We start from the raw sequence: 13,829 nt of genomic DNA on the forward strand, positions 1-13,829 counted from the left end.
TATTGTGTACATTGAGGCTCTTCAGTCATTTTGGTTTGATTAATTGAAAAAATAAAAAAAAGTTTTCTCTCACATCACTAACATATCATTGGTAAACTGCATTGCCACAAATAGCCAAGCAATATTGGTTCATGGTCAGACATTAAAGACATTGTTGTCCTGGCATGGCAGGACATGGCAAAAATACTTCCACTCCATAGAAAATAGCTCGCTTGTTTTGCAGAGCACAAACAAACACATGCCGATTGTTTCTAACGGATTGCATGCATGGGAAACAGACATATGCAATATGCCAGCGAGCACAGCAGCCAGTGCATGCTTTTTAGAAACAGCTTCTTTGAGTCCCTTTTCTCAGTTCATTAGACTTCAGGCTACAAATTCAGTCTGCCTGTAAGGATATTGATCCCTATCAATGGTATTTGACATTTCGTTTTCAAAATTAGAATGATGTGGAGATTTACTTTTTTGCACGAGGGTAACTAGACCGTATGCGCGTCAAAGAGTTCTTTATGCGCGTCCTCGCCGCCGGAGAAAGAACGACCAATAACATTTCTGGATGTTGGAATGCGAAACGCCTTCTGGGACAATCCAGTTGCTACAGTATCATCATCATCGGGGCGCTGTACAGCTAGACTGAGAGATGGAGGATTTTGACGGTGAGCTGATTTTTAACAATAGAGCAAAGTGGAAATGTGAAGTTAGTATTACATGGCATTTCACTTCATTTTTAGTTTGGGGCATTACTGGAATGTCATGACTTTCTCGGACACGGATGTTTGTTTTCATGTCCCTGTGTGTGTGTGTGTCTAGAGAGGAGACGACGACGGTCGACCTCCATCTGTGTTCCAATTTATCATCAGACCATATATAGACTAGATGTAGGAATCAGTGGAAGTTAAGTCCACAAACACAACAGACAAGCTATATTTCCAATCCTCAATGGCTGTTCATGAACTAAAAAGATAATGTCCTAGCGTTGTGAAATGGTAGTTGTGGCAACCGCTTAGCAGTCTTTCAATTGGTTTTGTTAGCATAGTTAGCTACCCGTGGATACCTAGCCAAGGTGTGTAACGTTACGTGCAGTAAACCTTCCAGTTAATCAGTCATTCTGTCTGGTAAGGGTCACATTATGTATCTTGTGATTAATTACAGGTCTGGGTGAACATATACATACATGCACGCTGTTTAGTAGAAGCGGATATTTGGGTCAAGAAAGTGTGGCCTCTTGTCTTAAATGTCTGCCATAGTTAGCGTTAGCTTGCTGTTTTTATTGACATCTGTATGCTAACATTTGTTATGACTGAATACGCTCTGCCACAGGGACATTTTATTCTGGGGCAAGTAAGGCCCTGATGTGGCACAGATAGACACTGAGTGCTTAGATAAACACTTGACTGTCGTGATTATTTTGACAGAGCCAATGTGCCCCGCCCAGATATGCATACAGATATTCATAAATTAGTTTGAAACCAGAGCAGATAAATACGATATTGCAGATAGTTTTGAGCTGTTGTTACATTGTGGAATGATAATTACGCTACTCGCTGCCATATGCTGAGCTAGCAAATTTAATAATGTTTTACAGATAGAAGACGTGTACTATGTGAGTGTCCTCTTAACCCATACTTTGGTGATGTGCATTGTGCACCAATCTTTTATCACACAGATCCAGACTATGTCCCACCAAATGATGAGATGGCTCCGTGCAAAATATGTGGCAGAACCTTTTTCTCCAAAGTTCTTGTAAGGATTGTCAAACTTTGCTTTGCCCCTTGTATGTTTAAATGCACTTAATCTGTCATTTAGAAAGTGTAGCATCCCTTCATCTATGGATGTTGTTGACAAATCACTGTAGCTGTTTTGTTAGTCTGCACCACAGCCCCAGCTTGTTTAGTGTATGTGTTTGTTTGAAGGTGGAGTTGTCTTTACTTGTCTGTTGTGATGCCTAGCAACCAACGACACTGCACTATAAACATACAGCAGGCCGGTTTCTGCCTGGCTATCTGTAATCAGCCCTTCCCACACTGCCATATCCTTGCAGAAGAAGCATACGCCCATCTGTCAGAAGGCAGCAGCCAAGAGGAGGAAGGTGTTTGATTCTGGCAGGCAGAGGGCAGAGGGAACTGAAATCTCGACTGTAAAACCTTTGAAGCCTAAGGTACGAGGATAGACAAGTCACAAGGGAACACATAAACAAAACAAAATATACAAACAAACAAACAAACAGCAAAATACACACTAAAGCAGCTGTTTAAGTACCCTGGTATGGCCCCAGTCTTTACTTTGCCCTGATGTCATGTTATCCCTTAAGCCGCCTTTGATTATATTTCAGTCACAAAGCACATCCAGCACTCCTAAGTCTAATAAAGTAAGTTGACTTTTTTTGACATTGTTTTCATGATTTTAGCACATAAGCCTAAGTATGGCATTTAAGAATGTTTTAAGAATAACACATTGTGATCATCTTAAGATGATCTGTATGTTTGTCTTTAATATTTTACATTGAAGATAGTAGATGGCATATTGTGTAGTCTGCTTCACTCCGTTTTGCAGCCGAAAATGAAAAGTAAACAGACAATGGAAAAGTATGTTTGTAAACGTTTAGCTTACCTCAGACTAATGTTACGTACACCTACCTCTGACAGAACCGTTACGCATCGTTTGTAAGAAGGTAATGTTCTAAAGGCAATTACACATGCCAAAATCTGTTTAGGTTTGCTTTGAGAGTTTTCTCTGTAGATGGCCCTGTAGACTCTTTTAAAATGATTAGAATTGCCCCGTATTGCTGCTTTGCCTCATACTGTAGACAACTACACTGCATTTGATTGTCCCAAAATACCAATCATGTTAGTGGCTTTGATCTTAATAGTACCAGTATGCAGGGTTTGAATTTTTGGGGGGTGTTTGCCAAAAAGAAATTCATGATGATGACAAAAACAATTGGTAGATAGATGGTCCTGATATCAAAGACAGAAGTCTTAACTGTCAAGCTCATGGACCAAACATTATCCTCCAATACCATTATACTTTATGTATATATTCATGTTTTGAGAATGTTGTTTAGTATTAAGACATTAAGTCAACTTGATCAGCCAGGCATTAATATATGCCATGATTTTACTGCAGCACGCCTTCTTGTTAAAGTCAAGGCTCAATTATCCTTAGTGGTAGTGAAGACATGGAGCTAGACAGAGCTAATTTGAGGTCTTAGTCACATGACGATAGACAGGGATGACACTGGACCTGAACTATTTCTGTCAGTTGCTGTCAGTTTCAAGGGAGGGATGTTTGTTTTCAGTCTCCAGATCAGGTCCTCTTTTATCATTTTCAGATAGAGTATAGATTAAGCAGCTCAGGAAATAGACACTCTCCTGTTAAGACAAATTGGTTTTACATACTATGCATATATATAGAATTTACATGGATTTATTAAAAGCCAGACATTTCCAGATATAATGTGTTGTACATAGTATGCTTCATAGAGTTTTTTGTGCTCTTTGACTTCAGATCCCCAGAGAGCAAGTTAGGAGGTTAATATTTTAGGCCTCACAGTACAGTCTTGGCCTACGTCCTCTGCTTTCTGTGCATGATGACTCAGTCTGTAAATATTTGAAGTGTGTGTGTGTGTGCACATGGGTGGGCACGGGTATATCTGTGTCTGTGTGTCTGTGTTTCCATAGCCGGAGCCGCCCAAGAAACAGTCCAACTGGCGCAGGAAGCATGAAGACTTCATCGCAACGATCCGAGCAGCCAAGGGGCTCACTCAAGTGATGAAGGATGGAGGTCCCCTGCCCCCTCCACCTCCTCCATCCTATGATCCAGGTAAATCAGGACGCCTCAGGCATGTCAGGGGACTTGATGTTTTACATAGATGTAAATCTATACATCTAGGGATGTTTCAGACTTTATTTTTAGACTTTAGTAGAGTTTATGCTTCAGGTTTGCTAAATATTTGTGGGTTCAAACCAAACATTTAATATAACAAATAATTTATGTAATATAAGTAAGATTTGTTTTGTGCATGCAAACCTTTCACACATCAGAGTTTAGTGAGGTGGGTTTATGGGGTGGATTTCTGAGCCTGATGCCTTATGCCATCTGGGTGGATAAATTCAAGCCAAAGTAATTGAATGTTTGATATGCACCTATTATTTTATCGGTTTGAATCAATGTTTTCAAATGTTCCAGGATGATGCTTATGACTTCAAATGTGAGTCTGCCTTAATAACTGGCTTTGGTTAGGAATATTTGGCAAGTAGCAACATCACTTTGCTGGAGAATTAAAAACATCTTTCGCTCACCTAGATTACATTCAGTGTCCATACTGTCAGAGAAGGTTCAACGAGTCTGCTGCCGACCGACACATTAAGTTCTGTAAGGAGCAGTCTGCAAGGATCGCCAATAAGGCAAAGCTTCCAGGAGGTGATGCCAAAGGGAAACTCCCGGCTCGAAGCCAGGTAATCATTCTGACTCTAATCTCTCACAAGATTTCAGTATCAGATTTGCCAATGGAGATGAGTGTGTGTGTGTGTGGGGTCAGAGACACCGCTAGTGTGGACATGGCCTCAGATTGGTCCCTGTTGTGAAGAAGTTGTAGTTGGCCAGTAGGTCTCTTTAGAATGGTCAGCTTTGTCGGAATGCTCTGGGCAGTCAAGTGTTTTTTGGCTGGTGAAATGTTTGGTAATTTTACATAATGATGGTCAGTCCTGTTGAAACGTGCTACTGTTGTTGTTGTTGACAACAATACATTTGTTGATGCAGAGCATTCATTTGGCTATTCAGAGCAGTTGTACGATTATCACTTTTGTGACAATGCCATGCTAAAAAAAACACCTCTGCTTCAGAGACAATTGTCAACCCAAATTGTTTGTTGAAACATTCTGTTTTAACTGTTCCATAATCCTAAAACCCTTAAGAATATGCATATAATTGTGTGAGCCATTACAGGGTTAATTTTGTCATGTTTTGTTGATGTTGTTAACAAATAATTCGCTATATAACCTCTTACTTTTGTGAGTGTGTTTACAGTTTTTTCAGATTGATTGTAACTATTGGCTATTTTTGCAAAACTCTACACACAAATGGGAAAACCTTTCACCAAATCAGCAAAACATTGTAGTTCTCTTGCAAAAGCTAACACACCTTGCTTAAAGCAACACCAAAGAGTTTTTTATACCTTAAAATAATGTTTCCAAAATCGTTTCAGTGGTTCATCAACTCGTAACAGGGTGAACGGCAATTCTGCATTCGCTTCGCGGCCCTCTATCGGCTATAACCGCACTATGTAAGTTTGCCAGATCGGGTAGCGGATCTGTAGTTCGATGGAATGAGACATAAGAAACTACAAATTTGACTTGCATGATGTCGCAATACATCGTACTTTTATGTCATGCAAAATATTCTACCTTGTCTGTGGACATCGTTATTTGCAAAGCCGGTGCTGGATAAACAAATATTGTGCGTGCAACAGAGGGGAAAGTTCTTTGGTGTTGCTTTAACTCTTCACACCTTCGTAAAAATGGTGTTTTCGTATCAAACAGTAAACACAAGCCATCACAATAATAAGCACACAATGTGCCAACTACACACTGATGGTATGAATAAAAAACACATCTGGCTTTTGCTTTCTCTGTGCACAAAGTAGGCTATGTCAGTTTGAGGTCATACTTTTGTCATAGTTCTGTAAACATACAGGGATCCAAACTTGTGTTACACATCAAAACAAACACAAGTGTGTTTTTCCAAGTCAAAACACAAAATGGAAATTTCACTGAGAAAAAAAAAATCAGTCTACATCGTGTCGTCTCTCAAAATTTCATCTACATCACATGCAATGTCCTCTAGTCCAAGGCACTGGGGAAAATATTCTGGAATGCCGTATCCAGGCCTGACATGATGCCTGGTCAATATCCCCGCATGTAGACTGATTCTTTTGCCTGTAAAAGGCCTATTTCTTACTCTTCCCCTTCATCTTCCTCCTTGTCCTCTTCCTCTAACTTCACCTCCTTGTCCTTGTCATCCTCTCCCTCTCGCTTCTTCACCTCTGAGTCCTCTTCCTCCTCCTTCTTCACCTCCACTTCCTATTCTTCGGCCTCCTCTAATTCTTACTCTTCTCACTCTTCCTGCTCCCTCCATTGTACCCATTGTACATTACCTGTGGCTTATAGTGCTTAGGCTGATTGCAAAGTGAACTAATTATATAACACAGTTTTCACATGAGAAAGTGTGCCAGAGAGTTGGCAAAATAATAGCCATACATTTGTATAGATTTGCTAGTGTGTTGATCATTTGGAAATTGAGTGTAAAGCAGTGAGTTGTGTTTACAGTTCTGCAAAAAGAGTGCTGTGCAGTGGATTGTACCTACAGTTGTGAAAGTGTTACACAATTGCAAACGGAGTGCAAAGCAGTGTTTGTGCTTTTAGTTTTGCAAACTCAGTGAGTGGTTTTGCTATACAAATTAATAGTTTTAGAAATTTTGCTATAAGAATCACGGTTAGCGTTTGCATTCAGAAAAAAAACTGTAATAAGATTAATTCTTTAATTTATTATTGATTCATACTGAGGTCCTCTTTAAAATGAAGCCGTGTGTTTGGTTTCAGTGCAAGCCCCCTCCAGTGAAGAAGGCCAATTCCACAGTGACGTCCACTTTGCCTGCCTCTTCACGGCTACCACAAAGGTCCATGTCTGGTCCCACAGCAGGCACAGGTACAAGTGTGGTTGCATTTATGCCAGTCAGGGATGTAGTGGAGGCTAAACGCAAACAAACGCAGTTTATCCACCCCTGAAATTTTAGAAATAGATTTTATCCACCTCTTATTAGTTTATCCACCTGTCAAAAGAGTTTATTCACTAATTGCAACTTTTAACAGTCAAAGATTACACTGTATTATCCACATTCACAATATTTACACTCATCAACACTCTATGAACCATTTTTACCATTGGTATTGTTATAAACATTCGACAATAACCTCAACCATCATCAAACATGTTCTGAATGCGTTTTAAAAAAATCTGATACAGCATGGTGCAGTCCACCTCACCGTGATCACAGAATTCATAGTTTACCCACCTCTTATTTTACCACTACATCCCTGATGTTAGCCTCTCCTCTAAAGCTTCTGCTTGCCATGTATTTAAGGTTGAATTATCCTTGGAAGTCTATTTGGAGAGAATTACTACTATGTGTGTATGAAGCTTTAGCCTATCAAACTCGTGCGCTCGTTGTCACTTATATTTGTTTATTTGTTTTGAGATAGTTGTGCAGAAAATGAAGGGATGGATGTCTTTATAGATAGATGTATGGATGGCGGTGCAAAGAAGGAGGCACACTTCAGTTTGGCATCCAAGCTACATTGTCTAGGGGTGAATAAGATAGCAGCCTCTTCCTTAACTTAATCAAACGACCAAGAACGAAACCTTTGCTAAAGGACAAACCTACACACTAGCCCTATGTGATATAAATGAATAACTTGAGAGTAGTAGTGCGTTCATGTGACTGGGAAGTGGGAAGGCGACATTGAAGCCCTTTAAGCTACCATATGCCTAACCTATCCTAACAATAGGAAGAGGGAAGTAAAGAATCCATGCTTGAACAAACACAGAAACATTGAACATATTAAGGGTAATACTGAAGCTTAGCTGAAGCTAAAGTTTGTTCATACATGTATGTCTTTGTCCAGGCATTCCTACAGGCAAAGCATCTTCTGCTGGAGCAGTGAGGACTGTCGCATCTGGGTATGGGCAGATTCGCACCGGACCTACAGGACTGACAAGCCCACCGTCTGGGTAAAAAGGAGCTTGTATCTGTCTGGACTGGAGACAAGCATGATGAAATGCGGTCTTGATTCGGATGGGAAGGGAGGGGGCATAATGCAGCATTAAATGGCATTTTAAATTACTAAACCGAGAAAAATGCCTCCTTAGGACAGGACTAGCAATAGCATCTGAAGTCTTTCATTACAGAAGGTAAAGTAGAGGGGTATGCAAATGATTGGGGAGGCTCTTAGAGAAAAAGGAAGTAGACTTGCCACACACACACAAGTTTCTCAACAAGTTGTCTCCAGACTGTTAACTCCTGTCATACCAGTGCTAAAATCACATCTGACTCTGAACTATCATGTGGGAAACGGACTTTCAAGACCATACCCAGAGACAGCAATGGTCAGGCTATGACGTGTCTAAATGTACAATTTCTAATTAGGTTTATGTTTCTTAGCAGATGCCTTTGTCCTAAGCAACTTCCAGTGTCATCAATAAACATTAAATTAACATTACAATTAACAGTTTAAGCCTAATAAAAAATACAAATAACAATAGTAGACTAGATAAAAAGTAACACGATAATAAGAATAACTATAAACATATACAACCCACAATTCTGTAGGAGTTAGTTCACTAATTAATACATTTAGACTCAAAATCACTACTCCAACCAATCAACAACAAACAATTCATACCCCAACATTTTCTTAGGAGCACACAAGAGAGGGCTTTTGACATCAAATATCCACAACCTTTAACCAGGAACAAACAGTTCAACTTATATAATATGCAGACAGTGTGTTCTTAATCATTCAGTTGCTGTTCAAATTCCCTCTAGAATTAACCCAAAACCCAGAAGTGTTGGAACAGCAGGATCTGTCAAGAATGCATCCTCTGGGATTGCAATGAAAAACAGAAGAGGCTACAATTCAGATATCCACAATTCAAGGTATTTTGATTTCTAAGCCATTCTTAAGTTGTATCATTATTTCTAATTAGAAGCTGTATTTTTGTCATGTTTCATATTTATAAATGCAGTGAAATTTCTGACTGGGAACACATTCACTCCCATTGACGCAATGCAAGTAGCAGTGTAATGTGGTAAATGAAATGGCCTGTGGGATTTGTGGAATATTTGTTTTTTCAGGTATCTGTATTTGTCTACTTCTTGCTGTGCAAAATGTCATGCTTGACGTGATCTGCATTTATAAGCCTAAATATAACAGATACAGATGTCTAGTGCTGCCACTAATTAGTTCTAACGACTAATCTTTCAACAAATTTTTCAATTAATCGACTGATCTAAAAGACAAATTTAAAAAAAAATCAAGTTTGTTTTTTTGTTGTGTCCATTTTATTTTGAACTCAACTGAAGGGCCAAAACATAAAATATGTATCACCCTACTTTTGTTAGGAGCTCATAAAGTAAACTGTTCAATGTATGGAATAAAAAATCACCCATTTAAAATGCTACCCTCAGATCTAATGTCAGACCTTTACTTTGCTAGACTTTATTTGTATGCCAGTCGTTCCCATGGACATAGACAATGTTTGTGACAGGTCATGTTAGACATAATTTTAGCATGGCAGAATATGGCAAAATTACCATGAATACTTGAAGAATGCTTTCACTTTTGTTGAGGACAAAAAGGAGCAGAAACCACAGTGTGTGGTGTGCAGTTAATTACTGGCACATGAGTGCATCAAACCATCAAAACTAAAATGCCATATGGAAATGGAAACAAACACCCTACTATCATAGACAAACCTGTCGAGTACTTTGAAAGGCGACAGGAGTTGAGGACTTTGCAAATGAGCCTAACATCAGCATCTTCCAAACAAGTTACAGGCTACAGGCACTTTGTTCGTCTTACCACATAGGTTACCTCACTTTCAGTTGGTAACCTAAAAAATATGGGTTGTGACTTATTGACCATGGGAAATGATGCGCACCTTGATTGTTGATATCACTTGCGGCGTCATGTTTCGTTTTAAAAAATTTTTGTATGAATGAATAAACGACACGCCGTTGCGTTGTCAATGTGAAACACTCTTCACTTCATTTATTGCAATTTCCACAATACTATATTAGTCAGAGTCTGGACTGTTTGCGACGGACTGTGCCTAGGGTGATGGTTGGCTAGGGTTTTTATGGTTATGGTTCAGTCCGCATCAACAGGACAGACCAACCTAGCCAACCTAGACCATGCCTAGGCTGGTTAAGAGTATTTTGGGTATTGGATATTTCAATGTGGTAATATGGTGGCAGCATGGAGGGGAGTGTCTCCAGGACGCTGGTTTCACTGTTAAGCCTTCATGAGGTCGTGGGCCTAACTTAACTCATTGAGTGCCAAAAACGTAATACTACGTTTTTCCTTCCCATGCGTTGAGTGCCAAAAACGTAATATTAAGTTTTAAGCTTTTTTTTTTAATTCCGAAACTTGACACTCTAACACACCTTATATGTGATTTTGGGAACTCTGTGATTAATGAAAATGAAATATATGACGATCGAAAACTCATGAAAACACACAATCTGGACATTTTATCATAACTCGGTTGCTTTGGGTCGAATCAGTGACGCATGCACGTCAGGTCAAAACCACAAAACCAGGCCATTTTCGTGGGTCTATCAGGTGGCAGTCTCGCCAGGTCTCGCTGATCACTTCCCGGAAAGTTTACACAAGTAAGTAACAGGCAACACTTCATATTTCATGAAAGACGTTATATCTCCATTTCTAGAAAAAAACTGTGATTTTGATGAAAACTAGCCACTGTTTAGCTTGGGATTTCTCAGGAACGAGCCATTGTATGTGTTCATAGCTATAACACAGAATATGCTGTGGCTGTACAAAAATCATCAACAATGGTCTAGATTGCTGGCACTCTAGGACAAAGCTCCTGAAAACAGCTTGGCATTCAATGAGTTATAACCCCAATGACATGCCGCATACTATATACTGCTGTTGGATTGGCCATTTGTCTTGTGTTTGTGACCATTTGTTGGCAGATTTGTGGGTAGCGTGCTTTTTAAAGTTCATTTGAGTAGGGGCTTCTGAATGTGTTTTTACCTTGGATTTTGGCACAAGGGATTGTAACATCTAATCCTGTGTATTAATGTAAAGTCAGAGTCTGGACTAGCGTAACCCACTACGTTCCCCCACTTAGCTCGGCCTAATAATGAATCACGCTGAAAGCAGGCAGACATGCAGCTTTGCTGCTCGCAACACTTGCTTCGTCACTTGGTTTAAAACATGACTGCCAGAGTCTAAGTAGCCTGTTTAACATCCAAAGGCAGTCATTGTAATTCTCAAGCGTTAATAACATTACAGTAAGCTGTTTGAGACGGGAGGCCAAAAATAAATAGGCGGTCAATAGTAAAACGACTCGTCGACTAAAAAAAATGCCGTCGACTAATTTTCATTACGTCGACTAAGTGCGGCAGCACTACAGATGCCATTGAACTTGTTTTTTTCCATTTCAATTGCTCTATTCAGTGCAATTCAGTTATTGTGTGAAAATGATAACCTTTTGAGCTGAAGCCATGGAGGTCATGAGAAAATAGTGAAAAACACAAAAGACTTCTAATATTAAAAGGCTGTTTTCGTGTCTCTTTGCCCTCCTCAGGAATGATGCCCAGACTGTGAATGAGGTGGACAACTCCACAGGGCAGCTGACAAAATTCTGCCATGAATGTGGCACAAAGTACCCCGTGGAGTGCGCCAAGTTCTGCTGCGAGTGTGGGGTCAAACGAATGTGCATTTAGCTGTGCGAGGCGAGCAAAATGGGATGGGTGCACATCGAAAGAGACTCAAGTTGCTGAAATTAATTACTTAAAATACTAAAAACTCGAATGTGCTAGCACATTGCTCTCATTCAGACACTATGAAGCGCTAGACAGATCACTCCTTTTCTGTAATTTTAACCTTCTCGTTTTTTGCTGAAATTGAATTGCTCCCATCCCATGATTCCATAGCTAATGTATTGAGTGCAATATAATTGACTACTGATCAAAATAGTATTTTTTGTCCAGGTTGGTGGGTGGACCTAGATATGAGAAACTTTAGGTCTAAATTTAAAATATCTTTCAAATGGGACCATGAATTATATTGAATTGTATGCCCTCATGTAGCAAATGTCAGTTATTTTCGTCTGGGATATGACAACTGTTTGAATTAAGATGCGGTCAACTAAGTTATTATTTATGATATTGTTTCACATTTATATTTTTAAACATATTGTGACAGATAAAATGATTTCATATTCAGCTTACCAATCTTATTTTGTATATATACGTTTTGTACCATTTCTTTATGCTATGTTAGCTGATATCTGTTTTTATTGTACCAGTATTGCAAAACATTTCACAATGTTTACTCATATTTTCCACACAAATGCTGTCCATCAGAAAGCCTTCCTTGCAATCATACATAAGCCTAACTTTCCCACAGCTACTGCTCACATTTCCAACAGAAAGACAAGTCGGTTGAGTAACTGACTGCATGACTGATCACAATTACGCTTTTTTGTGGCAACTCAGTCCAAAGAGGTGATAGAACTCAAGCGTCAGTTTGCTGTGCACTCATGTAACCTTTGTAAGTTTGTGGTATCTGAATTAAGATCAACATGCTTTCATGGAAAAAAGATAGCCAAAGGTTGAAAATACACTGCATTTCAAAAAATCAGTTATCACCATAAATAATTTAAAAAAAAGGTACACATTCTGTTTGCTTGTTGTGTGATGCTGTCTGTCATATTTACTAATTTCATACTTATGATTTTCTTGCTCACTTTCATACTTTATTTTGTTGCACTGACTGGAATTCTTTGCAGATACTGATGTTAAATAACAATTTGGTTGAGGGCCGATGCTGATACCAATGCTATTTTTCATTTGTTTGGTTACTTTATTATTGTTGTTAATTGTACCCTTTTAAAACCAATATATAAAAAGTAAATGAACCATTTTCAAGTGTTTCAGCCCTTCATAGCACATCTCTGTATGTGCCAGTCTGTGCATAGCTAGTGCAAAATTGCTATATATATTAGCCACTATCAATTTTGATGTTACACCATTAGTGTTCACATACTGCAACATTTTAGTCTAGTTTCAAGGGTCTTTTTGACCCTGACCCTTGCAATGGTTCATGTTTTGATGAGTAGGTAGAGGTTTGGCATCAAGACAGCATCAAAGAATCTTGCTATATCATGGATTAAAAACACATTTCACCTAAGCAGCCTAAAAGTACCAAAAGTAACACCTGCCATATTAAGTAGCCTGAAATGTGCCTGAACTTGTTTTAAAACAATTGACGTACTTTGGATTTTATGGTATTGCGGTCATGAACTTTGCCTTAAAGGAGAATTCCGGTGTGATACTGACCTAAAGTGTGTTGAAGCATGATACCGAGTGTGAACGTATGTCTCATAGCTCATCTCGGCTTGTCCCCTTCACTCCGAAATCTGGCGCTAGTTAGCCGATGCTACCAACAGGTTTTCAAAGGGGGTGCCACGGGCATTGGCCTAGCCATGCAAATAAATCACTGTTTTACACCATTTACGAGGCTCAAAGTAACTCCACACTTCATTGGTAGACTTCCGAGGGCCCTGACATTTAAAACGAGACATTGAGAACTTTGAAAAAGCACTGGTAGTTTATTTACATGACAATTTATACAGACAGTACCTTCAGGAAGTTTACCGTTCGCCGCCATCTTAAATTTAGTCACGATAAGTCGAGCGACGAGTACGAATGAACAGGTATGATAAGGGATCAGATTCCAAAAATAATTCTGTGGAAATGCATGGATTCCAGTTGCTGCTACTGGAAACTGCTACTACTTATTAGCGCCAGATTTCCGAGTGCAGGGGACAAGCCGAGATGAGCTATGAGACATACGTTCACACTCGGTATCATGTTTCAACACACTTTAGGTCAATATCACAACGCAATTCTCCTGTAAGGGGGAATGCCAGGGCTTGTGAACATGTCCCCAGAGTGTAGCACTACTCTAGCTACCTGGTAGCTCTAGCTTGGTAGAACCGATTGTTTTCGTTTTTACTCG

General features: G+C 39.4%; 1 protein-coding gene and 1 long non-coding RNA gene across 2 annotated transcripts; one reads left to right on the forward strand and one right to left on the reverse strand.

Annotated features, from left to right (window-relative positions):
* Positions 1 to 567: 567 nt before the first annotated feature.
* On the forward strand, positions 568 to 12,731 carry zc2hc1a (zinc finger, C2HC-type containing 1A). Its single transcript, XM_076290817.1, has 10 exons — positions 568 to 656; positions 1,667 to 1,743; positions 2,042 to 2,158; positions 2,333 to 2,368; positions 3,681 to 3,822; positions 4,306 to 4,457; positions 6,600 to 6,705; positions 7,683 to 7,788; positions 8,603 to 8,713; positions 11,392 to 12,731. Exons 1-10 carry the CDS (start codon positions 641 to 643, stop codon positions 11,528 to 11,530), a joined length of 1,002 nt encoding a protein of 333 aa, XP_076146932.1. The 5' UTR covers positions 568 to 640; the 3' UTR covers positions 11,531 to 12,731.
* LOC143131296 (uncharacterized) lies at positions 6,525 to 7,751 on the reverse strand. Its single transcript, XR_012988090.1, has 2 exons — positions 7,665 to 7,751; positions 6,525 to 6,781 (listed from the first exon to the last, which is right to left on the reverse strand). It is a non-coding gene; the product is annotated as an uncharacterized LOC143131296 (long non-coding RNA).
* Positions 12,732 to 13,829: the final 1,098 nt, after the last annotated feature.

This window comes from Alosa pseudoharengus, unplaced genomic scaffold (genome assembly GCF_046254945.1).
Source record: "Alosa pseudoharengus isolate Yale_2024_CS ecotype anadromous, Long Island Sound unplaced genomic scaffold, YU_APseudo_1.1 YU_APseudo_1.1_scf_18, whole genome shotgun sequence".
In the NCBI taxonomy this organism is placed as follows: Eukaryota; Metazoa; Chordata; class Actinopteri; order Clupeiformes; family Clupeidae; genus Alosa; species Alosa pseudoharengus.

Coding starts and splice junctions, on each gene's coding strand:
- zc2hc1a (XM_076290817.1), top strand. Junction 4,458..6,599: donor AACTCCCGGCTCGAAGCCAG/GTAATCATTCTG, acceptor GTTTGGTTTCAG/TGCAAGCCCCCTCCAGTGAA. Junction 6,706..7,682: donor TGGTCCCACAGCAGGCACAG/GTACAAGTGTGG, acceptor GTCTTTGTCCAG/GCATTCCTACAGGCAAAGCA.